Source organism: Thamnophis elegans, chromosome Z (assembly GCF_009769535.1).
Source record: "Thamnophis elegans isolate rThaEle1 chromosome Z, rThaEle1.pri, whole genome shotgun sequence".
Classification (NCBI taxonomy): Eukaryota; Metazoa; Chordata; class Lepidosauria; order Squamata; family Colubridae; genus Thamnophis; species Thamnophis elegans.
Window position 1 is genome coordinate 56,060,905 of NC_045558.1, and position 24,220 is coordinate 56,085,124.

The 24,220-nt window shown below is 41.3% G+C and overlaps 1 protein-coding gene across 3 annotated transcripts in view; it reads left to right on the top strand.

Annotated features, from left to right (window-relative positions):
• Window positions 1-24,220, top strand: part of DNAJC13 (DnaJ heat shock protein family (Hsp40) member C13) — a 127,523-nt gene that overhangs the window by 57,043 nt on the left and 46,260 nt on the right. For all 3 annotated transcript variants that reach the window (XM_032238262.1, XM_032238263.1, XM_032238264.1), the window contains 6 exons: window positions 2,793-2,894; window positions 3,275-3,379; window positions 13,833-14,035; window positions 14,327-14,411; window positions 14,572-14,726; window positions 15,519-15,564. In XM_032238262.1, the coding sequence (XP_032094153.1) occupies window positions 2,793-2,894; window positions 3,275-3,379; window positions 13,833-14,035; window positions 14,327-14,411; window positions 14,572-14,726; window positions 15,519-15,564 (696 nt within the window). The remainder of the gene's footprint in view (window positions 1-2,792; window positions 2,895-3,274; window positions 3,380-13,832; window positions 14,036-14,326; window positions 14,412-14,571; window positions 14,727-15,518; window positions 15,565-24,220) is intronic.

A 24,220-nucleotide genomic window follows, 5' to 3' on the forward strand; every position in this document is an offset into this window, starting at 1 on the left:
CTGATTTCGTTGTTGTCTTAGGTGACATCTGTGAAAAAAATTCAGGTGCTCAGGCATGAAAATATGCCGCTCAAACACTATACTTTTTTCTCACACTGAAAAAAAATTAGAGGGAACATTGGTTTCCAATAAAATAAATGAATGGATAATAACAGAATTCATGACTAATTTTCTTTTAATTTTCTGGAGAATATTGTTTTTTGTAAATCATGAAAACATAGCACTTAATAAATTTATGACAGCTGAGATAAATTTATGTGCATTATTTGTTTCGTTTGGACAATCTATCTAAATATAAAAATAAACTGCAGTATAATAATTATAGAAAAAGGACTCATTTATTAACTACAAGAGATAAACATATTATATCCTTTCCTGAGGCATATGCCCCATGTCCTGGAAACCCAAGACCAGATTATTGCAAAGATGTCCACCATGGGTACCTCTTGAACAGTCCAGAAATTAAGACTGGCCGACAATGCTTCAACCAAGATGACCACAGATGTCCTCTAAATAATCATTGTTTCGGTTCAAACCTGGAACAAACTTTACATTTTTGAAGTTTTGCCAAATTCTTTCAACAGAATAATGTCAGAGCCTGGATGATTTTGGTTGTTTCAGTTAAACTAATACTTGGGCAAATAGGGAATGACAAGGTAATAATGTAAAGGACTGCCAACAGTTCTGAAACATTATGCATTTTTTCTGTTATTGCCTCAAAAATTTAGAAGCAGGACAGTAGGATATCATAGGAGTCTACAGAGAAAAGGCTAGCTGGTTGACTGGTAGGTTATGCCAGTGTTTTTCAACCACTGTGCCGTGGCACACTAGTGTGCTGTGACATAGTGTAAGGTGTGCCGTGGGAAAATTACTTTATATATAGTCAATATAGGCACAGAGTTAAAATTTTTTTAACATTTTCTAATGGTGGTGTGCCTCGTGATTTTTTTTCATGAAAAAAGTGTGCCTTTGCACAAAAAAGGTTGAAAAACACTGGGTTATGCCACACCCATATCAAGAACACTGCAGGGAAGAATACCAGTCTTAACCACTTCTTGTTAGCCATTGATATATATTTTTCATCACTTCTTTTCATCCACCTCCACATTTGTGCTCACATTGGACCTGTTTAATTATATGTACAGATTTTTAAAAATATCTGAAATGCATGTTTTAGTTCAGACACAGACCATCCTAAGATGTTACATGACTCTAATCAGTACTTTAGTTATCACTTGTATTTCAAACTGAATTCAAATTGTTTACTACAGTTGTGTACAATTTACATCATACAATGTAATTTCAAATATCTTTCAGGAGTTCTCCTCTGAGATCATTAATGAGCCAGCTTCCACATAAATAATAATTTTGTCTTTCATATTGTGAGTTTTGTATTATGAAACTAACTGAAGCTGAATTGGAGCAAACTCTTGAGGTGGTACCTTGCTCAACAGTAGTAACTGTGAGAGGGATCTTGGAGTCCTAGTGGACAACCATTTAAATATGAGCCAGCAGTGTGCAGCAGCTGCCAAAAAACTGTGCCAACACAGTTCTAGGCTGCATAAATAGAGGGATAGAATCAAGATCATGTGAAATGTTAATACCACTTTATAATGCCTTGGTAAGGCCACACTTGGAATACTGCATTCAGTTTTGGTCACCACGATGTAGAAAAGATGTGGAGACTCTAGAAAGAGTGCAGAGAAGAGCAACAAAGATGATTAGGGGACTGGAGACTAAAACATATGAAGAACGGTTGCAGGAACTGGGTATGTCTAGTTTAATAGAAAGAAGGAGTAGGGGAGACATGATAGCAGTGTTCCAATATCTCAGGGGTTGCCACAAAGAAGAGGGAGTCAAACTATTTTCCAAGGCACCTGAGGGTAGAACAAGAAGCAATGGGTGGGAAACTAATCAAGGAGAGAAGCAACTTAGAACTAAGGAGAAATTTCCTGACAGAACAATTAATCAGTGGAACAGCTTCCCTCCAGAAGTTGTGAATGCCCAACACTGGAAGTCTTAAGATGTTGGATAGCCATTTGTCTGAAACGGTATAGGGTTTCCTGCCTAGGCAGGGTGTTGGACTAGAAGACCTCCAAGGTCCCTTCCAACTCTGCTATTGTATTGTTTTGTATAAAATATATTTAGAAGGGATCTGTAAACACATCTTTTCATTCTGGCTTAGAACTGTTTTTATTCTGAGGTGTTTTTTTTAATTTTACCACTTTTTGATATATTTTAGGCATTGAAATTGTTCAGCACATTTTTTGCTAAATAAATGCTATACGTATGCTAAATAAATACTAGGTTTTTAAAAGAAACTTATTTTCACTTCACACTTTTTAAATTCTGCTATAAAATAATGGTAAGGACATATGTCAGGGCTAGTAATGTATCCGTCTAATGAATTTTATAGCCTTTATAGTTAAAATTAGGATTTCTCTGGGAAATCACATTTTTTAAAAGTAAAAATTAATATAGGAGAATTTTAGAACCTCAACTAATAAATTATTGTTAATAAAAATAAAGAGGGGTGCTGTTACCAAAATATATATTAATGGTTAACGGTGAAATCAAATACCAATCGTTCATTATTTATTCAATAATTTATTGAAATGTAATATTACTAATAAAATCAACAATGTAAAATGAAAGATTATAAATAAATGGACATTAAGTTGTGTTTTCTTCTTACCTTAAGATTAGTAGTCTTACAATAAAAATTAAACCAGAAAAAAAATCATTTTTAAAAGTATGTGAATTCTTATAAATTCTTTACACTCCTATTACAGAAAAATGTTAAAGAGCTTATGGATTCAAATGGTATCAGAATCCTTGTGGATCTCCTTACTCTGGCCCATCTTCACACAAGCAGGGCAACAGTACCATTCCAAGTATGGCATTTTTATTTTTTTAAGCTTTGTATAAAATAAATAAGTGCAGATTCTCATAAAAACAAAAATAGTTATCACATTGGAATTAATTTGAAACTTAGCCTGTTCAAAATTGGGAAGTTATTTAATGTGTTTTTTAAGACTTGGGTTTGACTACTAATTGACTACTAATTAAGACACCTGTCGTCTAAAGTTCATCTACCCTTCCCTTTATAGTTAAATTCCCATCCTTTGGTCCAATAACTTGAAAAATTGATGAGACCAAGTATGTGTACTTTTTCTAACAAGACAGTGACATTTGTACATATAAATTACTTCTTAAATGTATGTAAAATCTATTTTTCTAGTTACATGATGCAAAACTTAATTTTCTTTTTAAGAGCAATGTTATTGAAGCAGCTCCAGATATGAAAAGAGAGAGTGAAAAAGAATGGTATTATGGCAATGCAGAGAAAGAGAGAAGAGGTCCATACAGCTTTAATGAGGTATCTTTCAAATGTTGTTTCATATTGAAAATAACATAGTGTTGTCTCATGACCTTGTAATCTTTGTCAGAAAGGAGTATGTTTATAAATGGTGGGGTTCTCAGTACTCGCTGACCTTATTGGGGTTTTTTGCATTCATTATTGGCATTGACATTGTTTCATTACCCAACTAGGTAATATCATCAGTGCTAATAGAGATGGGAGTTTGCTCTCAACATTTATTATAATGGCTCACCCTATCAGTGTTGGGAATGGCCTTGGTAGTTCTATGATTGGGCTGTTTACTGTTAGTTGTTTACTGTTAACAGTTTCTTGATTGGCTTATTGAGATAATATATATTTGATGTCAAATGAGGCAGGAGAACATTTTACTCAACTATGCCATGAACAATAGCTACGCATAATGTGTATATTGTTTGAACAACACAAGTGGCGACTATACACTTGGATTTCACCAAAGGGAGAACATCGAACCTAAATTGATTACATATTATGCCAGAAGAGGTGGAAAAGTCTCTTCCCCATTGTGAAAACATTATTTGATGCAGATTGTGGATCAGATCATGAACTGTTAGCTGCCAAGGTAAGGTTTAGGTGTTGCAGTGTCAAACATCCACCCATGATTCAGAGTTTTGATGTCGAGAAGATTCCCTGCATATGTAGTTGAAGTTAAGTTAAAAATAGATAACAGAAGTTAAGAACAGATTTGAATTCCTCAACTTCTCCAAAAGGCAACCAGTTATGGCCAACTGTCATTAAAGTAGCCCAAAACATATTACATATCGTCACTAACATAGCCCAATAAAGCAGCATAAGAACATTGCATATAGGAAACCAACAAAATTGGCCAGAATTATATAACAAAATGCAAAGAGAGAAGGAAAGAAAAAGCTATTGGTGACAGGGAAAAAATGCAAAGACTAAATGCAAAGTTCCAGAGACAGGCAAGATAAAATAAGGACAACTATTGGACTGAACAATGTGAGAAACTAGCGTGACCCGTCAAAAGCGCGTTCCACAAAAGCGCGGTCGACGAAATCGCGTATGTGATGTCATCACAACGCGACGAAAAAGATCGAACAATTGAAATAAAAATTAAATTACAGCAAGCCGATTCACATAAAGGTAAGGGTTAGGTTAAGGGTTAGGGTTAGGCTAAGGGTTAGGGTTAGGGTTAGAGCGTTAGCGTTACGTTTAGCTTTAGGTTAAGGGTTAGCGTTAGGTTTTTCGTTACGTTAAGGGTTAGGTTTAGGGTTAGGTTAAGGGTTAGGTTTAGGTTAGGTTTAGGGTTAGATTTGGGGGGGTTAGGGGAAGGTTTTAGCTTTATTTTTACATTTTTCGATCTTTTTCGTCGCGCTGTGATGACGTCACATACGCGCTTTCGTCGACCGCGATTTTGTCGTCCGCGGTTTTGTGGTAGAACCAGAAACTAGGACCCAGCCATTAAAGGTCATGCAAGAGAGTATTTCACTTATGTGAAGAAGACCGGAAACCTTTTTATTACAAAAAAAAGATGAGAGTAGGTAATGGCAGGAATTGCATGATCAATTAGCAATTAAAGAACAATGTCAACAATATGCAAAACAACTTTACACAAAAAACAAGGCAAACCCGTAAGAAAAGAAGGTAATTTACCAGAAATGGAACCAGATATCCTGGAGAAATAAGTTGTACTCAACCAGCTGCCTAACCATAAAGCCCTAGGAGTTGATGGAATTCTTGCAGACCTGCTGAGAACACTGCCAACAAAACAGTGCTTGCCAAAGAAATGTAATGCAAAAAACTGTTTCAAACACTGAATGCAATACTACTCATGAGTAAAATTATTTTGAAGATAATCCAGAAATATTTGAATTCAGTCACCAATAGTTGATATACAAGCAAGATTTCAGTATTGAAAAGGAATGCTATAATATACTGAGTGACATGGTAAGACTGCCAGGCTCTCCATGGATCGTTGTTGGGCCTAGGAGGCGGCGAAGAGAGCGAAAGCAGAAGTGGGATGCAGAGCTGGTTTGCTAGTTCAGTTACGGAAGCAGCCTCACAGACCAGCATTACCAAGCATTTTTCTAACCAACTCTAGATTCTTTGTCCACAAAACTGATGATCTAGAGTTGTGGATGGCAGCAAATAAGCTCATTCGTGACTGCTGTGTGATGATCAATACAGAGACCTGGCTTCATCCACTTGTACCGGATACATCATTGGAGCTAACTAATCGCACCACACACTGCTTTGATAGAAACAGCAACTCTGGTAAAAGCAAAGGTGGAGGACTTTGTATTTACACACATAATAATTGGTGTACTAACAGTAGAGTTGCTTATACTCACTGTTCTGCAGATGTGGAATTCTTAACTGTCATTTTTCGGCCATTTTATTTACCTAGAGAGATTTCTGTTACAGTTATCACTGCTGTCTATATTCCACCTGATGCAAATGTTAGCACAGCGCTTTCTAAGTTAAATGGCGCCATTAAGAGGCAACAGCAAACTTATCTTGAGGGCGCTTTTATCTTGGCTGGGGATTTTAATCAAGCCAGTCTAAAGTCGGTTTTCCCTAAATTTGTGCAATATGTGCAGTGTCCCACCACAGGTAAGAATACTCTAGATCATATTTACTCAAACGTACGACAGACATATAGAGCAATCCCCCTCTCCCATCTGGGTACATCTGACCACATCTCTCTGCTACTGTGCCCAAAGTATATCCCCCTTAGGAAAAGGATACGACCAGTCTTGAAAACTGTCACAATCTGGCCGGAGGGAGCACTCTGCCAGTTGTAGGACTGCTTTGAGACTACTGAGTGGAGTATATTTGAACATTTGGAACTGCAAAAATTCACTGACACTGTACTCTCATACATTAAAACATGCACAGACAATATAACAGTGAATAAGCGCATCAGAGTTACGTATCAGAATACGAAAAAAATAGCCAATGCTAATGCCCTGCTAGTAGGGGAGCTAAATAGCTTCTTCACCTGCTTTGAGGTCAAAAGCCAGTCTCTATGGCTCTAGCCCGAAAGCCCTCTGACCTCCAGCCACTCACTCTGGATAAACATCAAGTGAGAGCTGAGATGAAGGCTGTAAACCCCAACAAAGCTGCAGGTCCAGACAGGGTGTTGGGGAAAGTGGTAAAAACCTGTGCTGACCAATTAACAGGGGTCCTGACAAGGATTTTTAACCTCTCCCTGCAACAGGCTAGATTCCAATCATGCTTGAAAGCAGCCACAATTATCCCAGTTCCGAAGAAAGCAGCCATAAAAAGCTTGAATGACTATAGGCCCATTGCATTGATGTCTATAGTGATAAAGTGCTTTGAGAGACTGGTCCTACAACACTTCAGGTCCTGTCTTCCACCAAATTTTGATCAACACCAATTTGCTTATAGAAGCAACAGGTCGATAGGAGACGCCATCGCCACTCCTCTACATATTGCACTGAGCCACCTTGAGAAATCTGGTAATTATGTCAGAATGCTTTTTATAGACTAGAGCTCGGCCTTTAACACCATCTTACCAGGAATTCTCATTGAAAAGTTGACTGACCTGAATTTCCCTCCCCTCACTTGTGACTTCCTGACGGATCGCGCACAAATAGTAATGATTGGGACCTTTACATCTTCCATGCTGAAGCTCAGCACAGGCTCCCCTCAGGGTTGTGTGCTCAGCCCCTACCTGTACTTGCTGTATACATATGACTGCATATCCTCTGATCCATCCAACATCATAATAAAGTTTGCAGATGACACAACGGTGCTTGGTCCCATAACTGGAGGGGACGAATCAGCATACAGGGAAGAAGTCCAGAAGGTATCCGCATGGTATACTAGTAAGACAAAAGAGATGGTGCTAGATTTCTGGAAGCACAGAGAGGAACCTGCCAAACTGTATATCGAGGGTGGCTGTGTGGAGAGGGTTAAATTTTAAATTCTTGGGAGTGCATATTAGTCAAGATCTCACCTGGAAAAACAACACGTCTCTGGTGATTGGAAAGGCCCAACAGAGACTTCATTTCCTTAGAATCCTGCGAAAAAATCAGGTGGAACAACGGCTGATGACCTCTTTCTATCGGTCCACCATAGAAAGTGTCGTCACATATTGTATTACAGTATGGTATGCTGGTTTAACAGCTGCGGATAGGAAGGCACTACAGAGAGTGATCAATTTGGCACAAGAAACCATTGGTTGCCCTCTGACACCACTGGATGACATCGCCAGATCTCGCTCCTTTAGCAGAGTAAGGAAGATACTCAGAGATGATTAACACCCTGGTCAGTGTCTCTTTGCACTTCTACCATCAGGCAGAAGACATCAAAGTATAGCCAACCGAACAAACAGGTTTAAAGATAGTTTCTATCCTTGGGCTGTGAGACTTTTAAATACAACCACAATCACTCCATGCACACACTAGTTTTTTTTCTTTCTTTTTTCGTTTCTGTTATAATTTTGCACCAGTGAGGTTAAAACAATTTCATTGTATTTAGTACAATAAAAATTATACTTATACTTACCTATACTTATAATGCATAATCATATGCCAATCTACATTGGATAATGGAAAAAGTAAAGGAATACCAAAAAGTGTCGGGGTTCCAAATAGCATCCAAAAGTAAATCAGAGTCCAAGGCAAAGTATTGCTCAGAGTTCCAATTTATTAAGAGAGCCATGTTGGCACATCTGGGAAAACCCAAATCTGAAAGCTTTCCGGTTTTCCCCATCTAGTTGAAAGTTCAACATCTTGCCCCTACACCCACAAGTCCATCACATGATCCAATCTCCCACTGCCACGCTAGCAGTTCTACCTATCCAATTCTGGTCAGGTGCATAGGTACAGAGACAAAGGATGACCTTGGCTTTCTAGAAAAAAATTTGTTGTTGCTACATAGTATGTGACTCCTTACAATCCTACCTTTCATTTTCCCACAGTGCATAGCAGAATAATGAAAGTGTGGCAGGCTAAAGACCCAAAAGAAAAGATGGCTGCAGGCCTGACAGGCGGCCTTTCCTCAGAAGAAAAGTATATCTTGAAAAGAGAATAATGTGGGGGTTAACATGAGCATAACTAACCACCTTCCCAATTGGGGCGGGGGGATGCTTTGGCTTATCAGGAAATTTATCATGGAATTGTTTCATTAACTTATCGGTTTTTACCTTCCAACTTTTCATCAATGTAGCTTCGGACAAAACCTACCCCTTCCAATACACTAAACACTGTAACTGACCTATATATAATCCAGAGTCTAAAACTTTCTTCACTTCATAGTGAGTTCACTACTGGAGGAGTGGGAGGCTGGGTCAATGGTCTTAGGTTGGACCCAATCACAGGTTTTAGCAAGCTACAATGGAAGACAGGGTGAATTTTTCCTAGAATTCTTTGCAGACTGAGCTGAACCGTAACTGGGTTAATTATTTTCACTATTGGGAAGGGACCTAAAAATTCCAGCCCTAATTTCTTGCTAGGCATTCTTAACTTTATGTATTTGGTAGACAAGAAAACTTTATCCCCCACACCGAAGTGGGGTTGGAGTGAGCAGTGCTTATCAGCTTGTTTCTTGTACTCTTCTGCTTCTGCTAGAGCTTTTTTCATATTCTTCCACTCCTTTTTAAGAGCGTCCAACCATTCAGTCAGAGACACAGAGGAGGGGGGCTCTCTGGGCAGTTCAGACATGAGAACAAATTCCATTCCACTGGTAACTTGAAAAGGAGTTAATCCAGTGCTGTTGTGGACAGCGTTGTTATACACGACTTCAGTGAAAGGTAGCAAATCTGACCAGTTGTCCTGCTGATAATCCACATAACAACTGATGTATTGTTCCAGCATCACATTAGCTCTTTCTGCTGCTCCGTTCATGCTCAGATGGAAGGCCGAGCTAAGTCCTTGCGTGGACTCAATGGACCTCAGGAACTCCCTCCAGAACTTGGCGGTGAACTGAACTCCACGGTCTGAGATGCTTCTCCTGGGTACTCCATGTAGGTCAGTGGTAGTCAACCTGGTCCCTACTGCCCACTAGTGGGCGTTCCAGCTTTCATGGTGGGCGGTAAGGATTTACTGTAACTCTGCTTTATAAATTTTATAAAGTAAAGTTACTTCCCTACTTTATAAATCACCATTATTGTGGAACCGGTGGTCGGTTAGAAAATTTTACTACTAACAGAGATACAAAAGTGGGCGGTAGGTATAAAAAGGTTGACTACCCCTGGTGTAGCTGATAAATGTCTTTAACAAACATCTTCACTAGCTGCTTTGCGGTAATCCTGAGCAAGAGATGAAATAAGCTTACTTGGAAAATAAGTCAATGACTGTCATATTACTTCATTCCTGCCACTGTTTGGGACTTCTATGATGAAATCCATTGCAATCTCTTCCCATGATCAGTTAGGGCTAGCCACCTGTTGCAGTAATCCAGGGGGCTTACCTGGCTGTATTTTCCTGGTTGCACAAGTGGCACAGCTTTTCATGTAGTTTCTACTTCTGCTTTCATTTTTGGCCACTAAAATTGATGTCTGGTAAGGTGGAGCATTTTTAGGAATCCCAATTTCGCATTGTGGCTTCACTTTAGTAATTCCAGCCTCAAGTTCACAGAAACATACAATTTGGATCTTTTCCAGGCTAAGCCATCTCTCATCGTCAGGATGTCTTTGTTGTCGTTGAGCCAGGGGTCAATGGGCAGCACCGATTTCATTGCTGTGGTCAACTTGTTCTGGCCAAGAGTGGCTGCCACCTTGTCTGACCTCTGGTGGTGACTTGACCCACTTTTTGGTTTGGGGGAATGATTGGGTGAATCACTTCTGTCTTACTGCGGTTTTCTTGATAAGGCATGTGCCAGCAAGTTTTTCCCCGCAGGGATGTGCTTCAGTTCGAATTTAAACCTTCTGAAGTATTGTGCCCAGCGAGCTTGCTTTGGAGATAGTTTGTGGGGGCTTTTGAGGGCTTCAAGGTTTTTATAGTCAGTCCAGACCTCGAATGGCACTTCCTCCTCCTCTAGGAAATGTCTCCAGGTGAGTAGGGCCCACTGGACCACATAGGTTACTTTCTCCCAAATGTTATCAAGGTAAACGTGCACCCCTTTGTACAGGTGATCATGCAGCACTTCATTAATGAACTGCATGAACACTGCAGGGGACCCTTGTACCCCAAATGGCATGAGTTTGAATTGGAAGCTACTAAGGGGACAGTTAAAGGTAGTCTTCCATTTATCTCCCTCCCTGATACATATCCGGTAATAGGCCTCTCTCAAGTCCAGTTTGGTGAACACTTTGCCTTTAGCCAAGTGGTTCAACATGTCTTTCACGAGGGGTAGAGGGTAGGCATTTTTAATGCAAACAACTTTGATCCCCTGGAAGTCAATGCATAGCCTCACACACACACCTCTCCCCATCTTTCTTCTCTTTGAAAAGCATAGGAGCTGCTACTTCTGACTTGGCTGTTTGGATGAAGCCCCGCTTCTAATTGGTATCAATGTATTTTCTTAATTCCGCAATCTCCTTAGGATCCATGGAGTACATTTTTGGCTTCAGTAGGGTTGCCTCAGGCACAAACTCTATCGTGCAATTGGTGGGTTGGTGAGGGGGAAGATAATTGCAATCTTCCTCACTGAAAACCCCTGCCAGATTCCAGTATTCTTTTGGTATTTGCTAGATGCCTGACAGTTTAGTATCTGTTGCAGGGGCTGCAGGCTCTTGATGGTCTGCTTTAAGCCATTTGATGTCCAGGTGGCCTTCTCGCTTTATGGGGGGTAGCGGCCCAATGCCTAGGATCAATTTTCAATCACTGTCCTCTCACTTTATAGTAGGTGCCCATTTGTCCAACCATGCAAGCCCAAGATGATTGATTGATTCATTTTTGATGAATCTGAGAAGTTCATAGTGGTGCCCTATCTGCAATTTCACCAAGTCGGTAATTAGCTTGGGGGGGGGCCTTCAATTAGCACCCTGTCCTCTTCCTCAAACCAAATGGGATTGGCTAAGGGTCCTGTGCAAATGCCCAGCTGCTCCACGATGGACATGTTGATTAAGCACTGGGTGCAGTCTGTGTCCACAACTGCCTCAACTTACCCTTCTACCCCAGTCTCAGGCACTATGAGTTTGGGTTTGATAGCAAAGGGGCAGATGGGTGCACTTACCATCAAGTCATCTTTGCTGCTTTTTTCCTCCTCTGAACTAGGAGGGTTTTTCCCATCTAGCAAAATCTCTGACTACTCAGTCTGGGGATCGGATATGTTTGTTGGGCAAGATGACTCTTTTTGGGTAGTTTTGGGGGGGGGGTGTCTTTTTTTGTCCCACTGGTGGCTTGGGTGCGCGTTTGTGAGATTGGGGTCGGAGCCAAGCATTCCAATGCTCTGTGCCCATGTTGACCATACCAGTAACATTTTATTGCTCCTGCAGACTTGGAGGGAGGACAGCTCCACCACAGCTTTTGAAGCATGTAGATGGTCTCGACATAGATAGGTGATCTGTCATTTGCTGCTTTCTCTGTGGGCTTCTGTTCCTCATCTTCCCTGAGTCTTTAGGCCACCTGGGTTCAAATCAGTGCTGGGGCTCAGAGTAACTGGTGAAGTATTTTAATGCAGATTCGGGTTAATGTCAGGGTTCCAAATAACATCCCAAAGTAAATCAGAGTCCAAGGCAAAGTATTGCTCAAAGTTCCAATTTATTAAGAGAGCCGTGTTGGTACATCTGGGGAAAAAACGAATCTGAAAGCTTCCCAGTTTTTCCCACCTAGTTTAAGGTTCAAGATCTTGCCTCCATACCCACATGTCCATCACATGGTCCAATCTCCCACTGCCATGCTGGCAGTTCCACCCATCCCAGTCATGTGCAGAGGTGCAGAGACAAAGAATGACCTTGGATTTCTAGAAAGAATTTTGTTGTGGCTACATAGTATGTGACTTCTTACAATCCCCCCTCCCATTTTCCCACAATAGAAAATGCATAGCAGAATGAAAGTGTGGCAGGCCAAAGACACAAAAGAAAAGATGGCTGCAGGCCTGACAAAAAGATCTCTATATGTGTTTCATTGACTACACAAAAGCCATGGTGTTGACCATGACAAGGCTGAAATTGCCTCAAAGAAGTGAAAATATCACCACATCACATCCAGCTCATTCAGTCATTGAACTCTGTTCAGGTAGCCACTGTAGGAATGGAATATGGAAACAGAAAATATTCAGAATTGAAAAAGGCACTTGGCAAGTTTGCATTCTGTCATGCTATTTAACATGTACACAGAAATATTTTTGAGAAGTGCACATTTGGAGGACTTCAACCATTGGGTTTAAAATCGGTGGTAGGACTATCAGCAATCTCCGATATGTAGATGATACAACATTGCTCACAGAAAGCAAGAAGAAATGGAATGGTTAATCCTGAGTCAAAGCTGAAAGTGAAAAATTTGGATTACACCTTAATATCAAGAAAACAAAGGTCAAAGTGCAGATCAACAGTGAGACTATCAAAGTAGTAATGGAATCTTCCTGGGCTATAAAATTGATCCAAATGGTGATTGCAGCCCTGAGAATAGAAGATATATTTTGAAGAACTGCAATGTATGGAATGAGTAACATCTGAAGAGTAAAGACATTAGCCTCACAACCCAAATGCACATTTGTTAAACCAATAATTTTTCCAGTTGCAACTGCAACTGCAAAAATAACAAAGAAAGTCTAGACTGAACCTCACGGAAAATATCACTTGAAGACAATATTGCCAAACAGAAGCTATCATACTTTGGTCATGTCATCAGAGCTGACTTGCTTGGAAAGTCAATCATGTTGGGAGTGATCAGCTGTAAAAGAAGGGGCCACCCTAGTATCCATTGGCTGGGCAGTGTAAAGGATGACATGGAGAGGCAGTATGAGACAGAGCAGCATAAAGAGTGCTAATCCATATAGTGGTTGAAGGTCGGACATAACTGGATTGCTGATGATGACAACGACAATGAGCTTAGAAGTCCACCCATGAAGTTATTAGGAATAACCAGCTCATCTATGCATTTGCATGATGAATTTTTTTTTGGGGGGGGGGGGGAGGAGTTGCTTTCTTTTATTATTTTCCTTTCCTTGAAAATGAAAAACAAAACTAGAGTGAGGATTGCTACTAAGGAGTGTATTGGGGAAAGTTTTTACTTTCAGCCTAAGTGATCACTATTTTTTATAGTTGAGCTATTTTTTCCCAAATCAAATATTCTAATGAACCTGGAATGATTGTCTATTTTTATTTTTATTTATAGCATAGTAGAGATTTGGGCTGTTTGATTAGTCCTTTAGATTTGCCCAGATTGTCTTTGGCAAGCTAAAGAATTTTTACATATCTGCTTACATAGATTAATGTAAACATGATTTTAAATATCTTGGATATATTCACTACTGTTTGCAAAAACTGAACATTAGTCAATGTTCAGAATACTGCTTTGAAAACAGTATTCATTATAGTATTCAATTTCTAATTCAGATGCAGGAATTGTGGACAGAAGGAAAACTGACTTCAAAAACACGTTGCTGGGCCCAAGGCATGGATGGATGGCGACCATTGCAAGTTATTCCTCAGTTGAAATGGTGTCTACTGGCCACTGGACAAGCTGTGCTAAATGAGACAGATCTGGCTACACTTATTCTCAACATGCTTGTCACAATGTGTAACTATTTTCCCAGCAGGTAAAGAACTTAAATTTTAGGCCGCTAATATTTGTCGTTATTGCAAAAGTCTTAAATGGTCCATTCCTAGAGATGAAGACAGTGAAAAAACTATTCAAGAAGCCACACCAAAAAACATAATTCTTCACTGTAAAAGTGGAGAATAATAAAACTCATATGTTGAGCTAGTAAAGAGTTTGTTCTAGGAAAAAACAAGAATGTGAAGCACAAAAGAATGTATACTAGTCAAAAGACAATAGAAACAAATGACTTTGTACTAATATACTGATTAGAAAAATATATTTATTTTAGAGATCAAGACAATGCTATTATAAGACCTTTACCCAAGGTGAAGAGGCTTCTCTCAGACAACACTTGCCTTCCCCATATCATTCAGGTAAATTGACATTCCATCTTGGCTTTCATACATACTTCATTTCCTACTTAATTTTCAATATGCTATACATGTTTATGGGTTTTATTAACTAAGTAATGTTTTAGATAGTAACAGCAATATTTTAATTTGAAATGAATATTTAACTTTTTTTACACCACAGCTTTTGCTGACTTTTGATCCCATTCTTGTTGAGAAGGTTGCCATATTACTCTTCCATATCACACAAGACAACCCGCAATTACCTCGTCTTTATCTCAGTGGAATATTCTTCTTCATTATGATGTACACTGGTTCCAATGTACTCCCTGTTGCAAGGTGAAAACAAAATTTCCATATCTCTCTGGGTTGGTTTGAGTAACATGCAATCTAGCAATCCATAAGTCTTTTAATTTTTATTTAGCATGATGTTCAATCCTAGATCAGTATGGAAGCCTGACTTAATGGTCAGTCAAAAGATCCAGCCATTTCCTGCTCATTTTGTGATTTTCCCACCAGTCCCTAGAAGAAATGAGAAAGATATATAATATGCAAACAGCAAACCATGAGTGTACACAAACCAGAATTTGTAAATCAACAGGAGCCCATAATTTCAAATTGTGTTTTATTGAGAACCATTGTATTTTATAAAACCATTGTGTTTTATTGTTTTTTTCTGAGGACAGATAGCTTTACTCTCCACATTATCTCTTAGCAATATATGCAAACCAAGCCATTATATTATAATGGTGATATGGGTCAATCTGATAATGAGGCATTCCCTAAATAATATAGTATCAAATTACTAGTAAGAATTAAAGTTTAGAGCATTCTTTCTCAACATTTTTTTCTAGGGAAACCTTTTGAAATAATTCTTGGTGAACATCTGCATAAAAAATTATCTAAAGCTCATGGTATATTAGTATAATCAGTAAGCTGAATTAAGGAGCATAAAAATTCTAACTACTGTGAACCTTAGCATTATGAGATGTGCAAGCTTAACAAAACTTTTTTAAAATCATGATTTCTTATTGAACCCTAGAACTCTTCAGAAAATGAGAAAAGCTAGCTTAATAGAAGCACTTGAATTATAGAATTCGTAGCATTTAATCAAATACATTTATCTTTTAGGTTTTTGAAGTATACACATTCAAAGCAAGCTTTCAAATCTGAAGAGGTAAGATATATAAATAGTAAAAACCAGCATTTAAAATTTCTGCAAATAAGCCAATCCTAATATTGTATTAAGCATTATTTTGGTTATTTTTGTCTCTTAATTTTTCTTGAGGGTTTTGTTTGCTACAAATAAAATATTTTCACCTTTTAGTAATGCAATAATTGTTGATCTACTGACAATAAAATTTATCTATATCTAATTAGTTTACACCAAGGAATTCTGTTTATATAGTGCTCAAATAAATTGTTAATTTATAATGTCAGAAATCAACAATTCTAAAGAAAGTAAGTAGTTTGCATTGCAGTATTAATAAAGCAAACAAAATCCTCAAGAAAATAATTTAATTATTATAAATTAATTATGACACATTGATAGAAAGGAAAATTGAAGAAATATTTGTGTTTAGATATTTGAGCAAAATAGAATTCTTGGTAATGGAAATAAAGTGCTTAATGGAGGAACAAGCTGGATTTAAACTAGAACACTCCACAATAGACATTTGTTTTATTTTACACCCTCTGATAACAAAAACAACTAATGCCAAGAAACTGTTTACCATCTTTTTAGATCTCAGTGGTGCTTTTGACTCAAACAGGAAAATTTTGTGGTGGAAATTGGCTAAGTTAAACATGGAACTCAGATTCTTACTCTTACTCTTTTCTTGGTTAGGGCCCTCTACTCAAACACTTGTTTGGAAGCCCATATAGATGTTATTGCTTCCCCCTAGTGAGGTTGGACAGAATTATGCTTTTTTATCTCTGTTAATGTTCAAAATAGTCCAAAGATCCATAATAAATTCATTAATATTCTTCTATAAGCGCACTATCAAATTGACATCAGAAGACTAAAATGTGAAAGCTAAATATCTGCTGTGCTCTTAATTTTCTAAATATCAATAAAATCAAATGTAAAATGATGGTATTTAGCAAAAAAAAAGTGTGAAATATAATTGGCAGATAAATGAGGAACCTATTGAACAAATTATTTTTTTTACTTATTTAGGTGAGATTTTTACCAATACAGGGGTATGGGTAAATCATTTTAAAGGAAGCTCAGCAAAAGTTGAGACAAGTACTAAAAGATTATATAAATTATCTAATAATTATCCAGGTATCCACTTCAAATAGAACTGATTGATAATTAAAGATTTTGCATACTGGCAGAAGATCCATTCAATGGAACAGGGGTGGGTTTCAAAAAACCTACTACCAGTTCTGTGGGTGTGGCTTGTTTGGTGGGTGTGGCTTGATGGTCATGTGATGGTAGGCATGACTTGTTAGTCTTGTGACTGGGCAGGCGTGGCTTTGGTCATGTGACTGATTGGTGTAGCTGGTTGGTCATGCGACTGGGTGGGTGTGGGTCGCTGCCATGCCTCGCTGCCATGCCTCTTTGGGACGATTTAGGTCCAATTGGACCACCCAGCAGCAAAACTATCGGTGACAGTCTCAGAGCATCAAGACTACATGTGCGTACCATTGGAACGTTGCCTCCTCCCCACTTTCTATATTTTCCTTTTATCTATTTTATCCTGGACTTACAGTACTGTGAAAAAGTTGTAGGCAGGTGTGAAAAATGCTGTAAACAAAGAATGCTTTCAGACATATAAATGATGATTGTTTATTTTTGTCAATTTTCAAAATGCAAAGTGAGTGAACAAAAGAAAAATCTTAAATCAATATTTGGAGAACTAACCACAGATCGTCTGTGGATATAGACTTTCTCACATCCTTCTGTCTCTTCATGTAATCCCAGACACACTTGATGATGTTGAAATCGGGGCTCTGTGGTGGCCATGCTATCACTTCCAGTACTTCTTGTTCTTCTTTACACTGAAGATAGTTCTTAATGACTTTGGCTGTATGCTTGGGATCGTTGTCCTGCTGCAGAATAAATTTGGGGCCAATCATTTGCCTCCCTGATGGTATTGCATGATGGATAAGTATCTTCCTGTATTTCTCAGTATTGAGAACACCATTAATCCTGACCAAATCTCCAACTCCATTTGCAGAAATGCAGTCCCAAACATTCAAGAAACCTCCACCATGCTTCACTGTTGCCTGCAGACACTCATTATTGTACCGCTCTCCAGCCCTTTGACGAACAAACTGCCTTCTGCTACAACCAAATATTTCAAATTTTGACTCATAAGTCCAGAGCACCTGCTGCCATTTTTCTGCACCCCAGTTCCTATGTTTTTGTGCATACTTTAGTCACTTGGCCTTGTTCCCACATCGGAGGGATTGCTTTTTGGCTGCAACTCTTCCATGAAGACCACTTCTGGCCAGACTTCTCCAGACAGTAGATGGGTGTACACTGGTTCCCACTTTCATGGGTACCATTCACTGGTTTCTGCCAGTTCTGAGCTGATGGCACTGCTGGACATCCTCCGATTTTGACGGGTAAAAAGCTTGATGTGTCTTTCATCTGCTACACTAATTTCCTTGGCCGGCCACTGCGTCTACAATCCTCAATGTTGCCCATGTCTTTGTTCTTCTTCAAAAGAGCTTGAACAGCACATCTTGAAACCCCAGTCTGCTTTGAAATTTTTGTCTGGGAGAGACCTTGTTGATGCAGTAAAACTACCTTGTGTCTTGTTGCTGTGCTCAATCTTGCCATGACATGAAACTGTCTTTCACAACCTCACCTTGGTAGCAGAGTTTGGCTATTCCCCACCCAGTTTTTTTTAAATATTTTTTTTATTTTCAAAACAAACACAACACATCTTTCTTTACATACTGTAGAAAGTGTATCAGTTGGTTACAAAAAGACTTTCGTGCATCTCTTCCACAGTCAACAAACATAATTCATATTAACTCAAGTATTTTAACTCAGATATTTATACATACCTCCATTTTCATTTGACTATAATTGTTTAAACATCCTTCATCATAAAATATACCAAGATTTAATACATAACCACATACTGGCATTTCATTTACTATTTCTAAAATCCTCCATTAACATTGAATCCTTATGTCATATTCTAGCTAAACATCCATAATATTTAATAACAAAATTTTCTAATCCTCCTTTCCAAATTACTGTTTACAATTTACATACAGTTTCCTTATGTTGTGCCCATACCTATATATGCGTTGTTATCCTTATCCCTCCTTTATTTAACTATATCCTGTATCATAACATTTTCCCCCTAATAATCAAGACTTTAACTGTATCTAACTTAGTTCTTTTTATTAACATTTATATATATAATCCAAAAAGATTTCTAATCTTCCTTTCATGGGTACCATTCAATATTCATATCCAATTATTACTTCTCATAACCCTACACATTGCATACATTAGTAGCATTATCAATTATTTATTTAGCTATATCTATTGTCACTAAATTTCACTAAGTTTAACTAGTTTTAAATTGTGCTCTTCCATCTATCAACCTGTATCTTTCCAGTAGCAAAACAGTCTCATATCTTCTGCTTTTGTGGTGTCAGTCCTCTAATCATCTCCTTAATCAACTTTGTATGGATTTCTCTTAGCAATTCCTTGCTTATAAAATCTCTCATGTAATTTCAATGCCCTTCTTCTGTTTCCTTAATCAGCTTATCTTTGATTGTCAGTAGTGTTATCAATGATATTGCTAATAAAAATTTCTCTCTTTAAATCCATAAGTTTTTTTCTTTTTTTCTTTTTCTGTATCTTGCCATCTGGGATAGATTTCCTCTCCATTTAGTTCCTTTTTCAGTATTCCACTCTTTCCATTTTCAGAGAAAACCAATCACTATCAGCAAATATCAGCAAATTTAATTTCTTTATATTCATTTTCCTCTTCGATTTTTAGGGTTTTAACCACCACTTTTTCCACTTGATAAACCTCCTCAAATTCTTCATCATATTTTGTTGTTAGATGTTCTACCAACTTCTTCTCTATCCTCTCATATGTATTTGATAATTTCTGTATTTCTCTGAATATCTTTTGCAGACTTAAAGTTTCTTTCTGCTGTTGAAATTGTGCCATTATCTCCAGGTAACAAACACTGCTGCTCTAGCTTCAAAGGTTAATAAGATTAAGCATAGATTCACAATAACATTTTATTTTCACTTTTCTCTGTTTAAAGATATACTTCAAAGGGACATCTGTATGCTTTTCTTCTTATCACTCTCTATAAATAAATAGCAAGACCTTGAAGTGCCAAGCCAGGATAATCAGTGAGAAAAACAGGAGTGTTTTGTTCTCCTGTGTGCTGCTTGGGGAATCCAATCATGGGTTAACTTTGTCCATTAGCCTAGAGACTGAGCATGCAAATCTTGACCACACTTCCTCAGACTGGACCGGATCAGTTTTTTTACTCAGTCTAGCCTAACGAGACGCATTTCAATTTTCTCTCTAGACTAATCGACAAATTTCATCTTTAATTGGATTCTGCAGTCACACATTGCGATTTAATCTCGAATATCTCTTCAGAGGTGGAGGCGGCAGTTCGCTGCAAGCCCAGATCCTCCCTATCAGCGGGTTACTTGCCTGAGATCGTTGGCTGTGAGGTCCATAGGCTCTTCAGCCAGGACAGGGCAGCAACGCTTGCAGGGTGGAGTTGGAGCCCCCCCCCACTTGAATTCTGTGCGCGTCCTGGGCCGGTGCGCCGCCCTGTGCTATTTCATGCCGGGAGCAACCCGCCACTGAGGCGCAGTTCAACCCAGGTGCCTTTCCCTTGCTGCGCCGTGCTGCCTTGGTGAGATCTGCGGGGTTGTTGTTTTTTTCGCCTCGGGCTTGTGGCTGCGAGGCTTTCCAGCGACCATTCATGGCTGTGCCGGTTTGAATCTCCGCGCTCTCGGAGATTTTGGTTTGGGCCTCTGCGCATGCGCAGGAATCGGCCGGAGAGGGCGAGGTGTGTGATTTTGCGCCCTGGCGTCGGCACCACTCCAACGGACCTCCTCTTTCTCACTTGCGGCTTGCTGAGTCAGTGGGGAGGTCGTCTCAGCCAGTTACTGTTTGCATGTGACGCTTTGTGCGAAGGAGCCTGTATTCATTTCACGAGGTTGAGCCTTCCCAAATCTCTTCCCTCTCGTACAATGGCAGACCAGTCTGGGTCCAAAGGTATTGGGGAGCCAGTTTGTGAGCCCCGTTCCCCTGGTGAGGGGGGGGGGGTAGCCCTAGGCCCGGCAGGGCCACCACTCAGGCCTCCAGCAATAGGCCTCAGGCCTCATCCACCATTAAGGACAAATCCCATAAGCGCAGGGATAAGTCCAAGGCCCCATCTAAGGCCTCTAAAGCACCTCATGATTCACCCCTGGTACTAATCCCGCAACGGGCATCTCCAGCACGCCCTACAGAGCAGGGTTGGTTGCCTGATATTCAATTACCCCGGGCTCCCATTTCTGCAGAAGGGGGTTTGGGGCCCCAATTCCCTCTGTCTCTCTCGGAGCTAGGTGGAGCTTCAGCCCATTTGCCTCCACGTGCAGGGCCTTCTGCTACATTTACCCCTACTGCTGCAGGTCTCAGGCCTATGGAAGGCCAGGATTTGGGCCTTCATCCTGATTTATACCAAATGATATCTGCAGCTATTTCTAGGGGGGTGGATGCGGAGCTGCTTCGTAGAGCCCAGCCTCCTAGAGCCACTGTGGTCCATGCTGGGCCTGATCCCCAGCCAGTGCAGGGAGATTCCTCTATTCTCCAGACTGACCCACCTTCGCCTCTACCCTCTGTTTATAGCAAGGAGTCAGCATTAGTGGAGGAAGGCGAGGTTATTGACAGGGAATTTTCTGATGATGAGGGCTTGCCCCTGGACCAGCCTACTGCCCCTGGTTTATTTCGACATTCTCTCTTTAAATCATTACTGTATAAGGCTAAAACCACCACCCATATAGGGGAGGCGGCCTCTAAGGACAGCACAGCTGTAGGGTTAGATGCTACTGAGCGACTCTTCACTGAGCAAGTGGCTTTGCAGGATGTTATTCCCTCACCCAAGTTGTTTCTTGATCTGATTCAAAAGCAGTGGGATCAACTGACTGCGGTTAACCCACCTAGCAATGGGGATAGGAAAGTCTACACCTCTACTCCTGAGTTGGAAGCTCTTCTCCAGTTTCCAACAGTTGATGCTCCCATTGCTGCCCTCGCCTCTCCAGCATTAATTCCATCCGAAATTTCGGAGGGCCTGAAGGCAGAGGACTGTAAGGCCGAGACAGTTATTCGCAAGACTCATCAGGCTGCAGCCTGGGCCTTACGCTCAGCTACAGCAGCGTCATTTTTTAATAGGACTTCCTTGGTCTGGCTTAAACAATTGCAGAGTAGGCTTGCGCCGGAGGAAGCACGCCTTCACCAGGATATTACTAAATTAATGGCAGCCTTAGAGTTTTCTGCAGATGCCACCCTTAGCGCAGCGAAGTTCGCCTCTCTAGCCTTAGTCCCTAATGTGGCATCCCGGCGGTTGCTGTGGCTCCGCCATTGGCAGGCTGATGTCAAGTCCATGTGGCACCTTGCATCCATGCCCTTCAAGGGCAGTGCCTTGTTTGGGTCTGTGCTGGATCCCATCCTCATTGAGACCAGGGATAAGCGTAAGGTTCTTCCATCCACAGGGGATCGGGCCCATAGAAGGCAACAGCCTTACAATAGACGACAGCTGGGGACTCTGGATTCGCCCCTGCTCCCTATGTTCCCCACTACAACAGGGGTTTCTCCCAGTCACAGGATCACAGCCAGGATCGAGCGGCCACCAGGGATATGGGTCGCCAGCAGAATCAGGCGCAGCCCCAGACTAGGAGGCAGTTTCGTGGAGCCGGAAACTGGTCCTTTTGGAGGTACCGTTGACTCACAGGGGGAGGAAGCCATAGGGGGGCGTCTCCTGGCCTTTGCCCATCAGTGGGCGGAGATCACATCCGATGCCTGGGCCCTGCAGGTCATGAGGCTGGGCCTCACTCTAGAATTTCTCTCCATTCCCCCGAGACGGTTCATCAAGTGCCCCGTACCCAGGTGCCCAACAAAATGGTGACTCATGGACGCCGAAATACATCACCTTCTCACCATCAGGGCGGTGGAACAGGTGCCGAAGGGGCAGGAGGGCCTAGGATTCTATTCCATCTTGTTCCTGGTGCCCAAGAACTCGGGGGGATGGCGGGCCATCCTAGATTTGAAAAGGCTAAATCGGTACATCAAATACCAAAAATTCAAAATGCAATCTCTCAAAAGCATACTGGCCTCCATCCGCCAGGGCAACATGATGACATCAGTCGATATCAAGGAGGCGTACCTCCACGTGCCCATACATCCAGCACATCGGCGTTTCCTACGCTTCCAGTTAAATGGCCGTCACTTTCAATACCGGGCCTTACCCTTTGGCCTCTCATCGGCCCCATGCATGTTCACGAAACTTCTAGCAGTCGTAGCGGCATCACTTCACTCGGTTCCAATACGAGTGAATTGCTATTTGGACGACATCTTGGTTCTGTCCTCGTCCTGGAACCAGGCCCTACGAGATCTGCAAATCACGATGGACTCGCTGCGCAGTCACGGGTTCATTCTCAACCTTCCCAAGAGCCACCTGCAGCCGACCACCTCACTGCTCCACCTGGGAACCATCATAGACTCAGTGTCTTGCAAGGTCTCTCTCTCTCTCCAGAGAGGTGACAAACCATCCAGCACCTGGCCACTCAAGTTATGTCCCAAAGACTCTTGCCGTTGGCGACGCTGTCCAAATTGCTGGGGAAAACGATATCTTGCATCAACGTGGTTCCCTGGGCCAGATTCCATGCGCGCCCACTGCAGTGGTTCCTGCTCCCCTTCCAGAGGGCACACACCAGCCACTCCCAATCCAAGGTTCGGCTCCCAACAAGCCTCTCATTTCCCTTCGCTGGTGGACGTCTTCCAAGCTCCTGCAGGGGTATCCCTTCAAGGAACCGGACCGCATCCAGATTACAATGGATGCCAGCCTGTTTGGATGGGGGGCCCACGCCCTGGACCGTGTAGCTCAGGGGCGCTGGTCGAGTCAGGAACTGTCGAACAGCATAAATTGGCTAGAACTACATGCCATCCACCTAGCCCTCCTGGAGTTTCGGGACATTGTCTCACACAACCACGTGTTGGTCTTAACCGACAACGTTGCCTCCAAGGCCCATGTCAACCGCCAAGGGGGCACCCACTCCAAGGCCCTGATGCTGGAGGCAGAGAGGTTACATCGCTGGGCAGAGACCAAGCTCTTGTCAGTCCGGGTGGAGCACATCTCGGGTGTGGCCAACCCACAGGCAGACTGGCTGAGCAGAGCCACAGTGGATCAAGCGGAGTGGCAACTCCACCCCGACCTCTTCCGGGAACTCTCTCACTGGTTTGGCTGTCCCGAGGTAGATCTGTTTGCGCAACCGCACAACACACAACTTCCAAGGTTTTACGCCAGGTACCAGGTCCCCGGAGTGGAGAGGGTGGATGCTCTACGCAGTTCTTGGCCAGCTGGCCTCCTCTATGCCTTTCCCCCTCTCCCGATTCTTCCGTTGGTCATCCAGAAGATTCTGACAGAACAGGCAGAGGTGCTGTTGGTTGCACAGATGTGGTCCAGACGTCCCTGGTACGCACACCTCATGCACCTGTCAGTCTCGCGGCTGTGGAGGATTCCGGACGACCAGGTCCAGCTCAACCAGGGGGCTCTCATCCATCCGAACCCCCAGCTCCTACAGTTAGCCGTGTGGCACATGAGCGGGCTATTTTGACGGA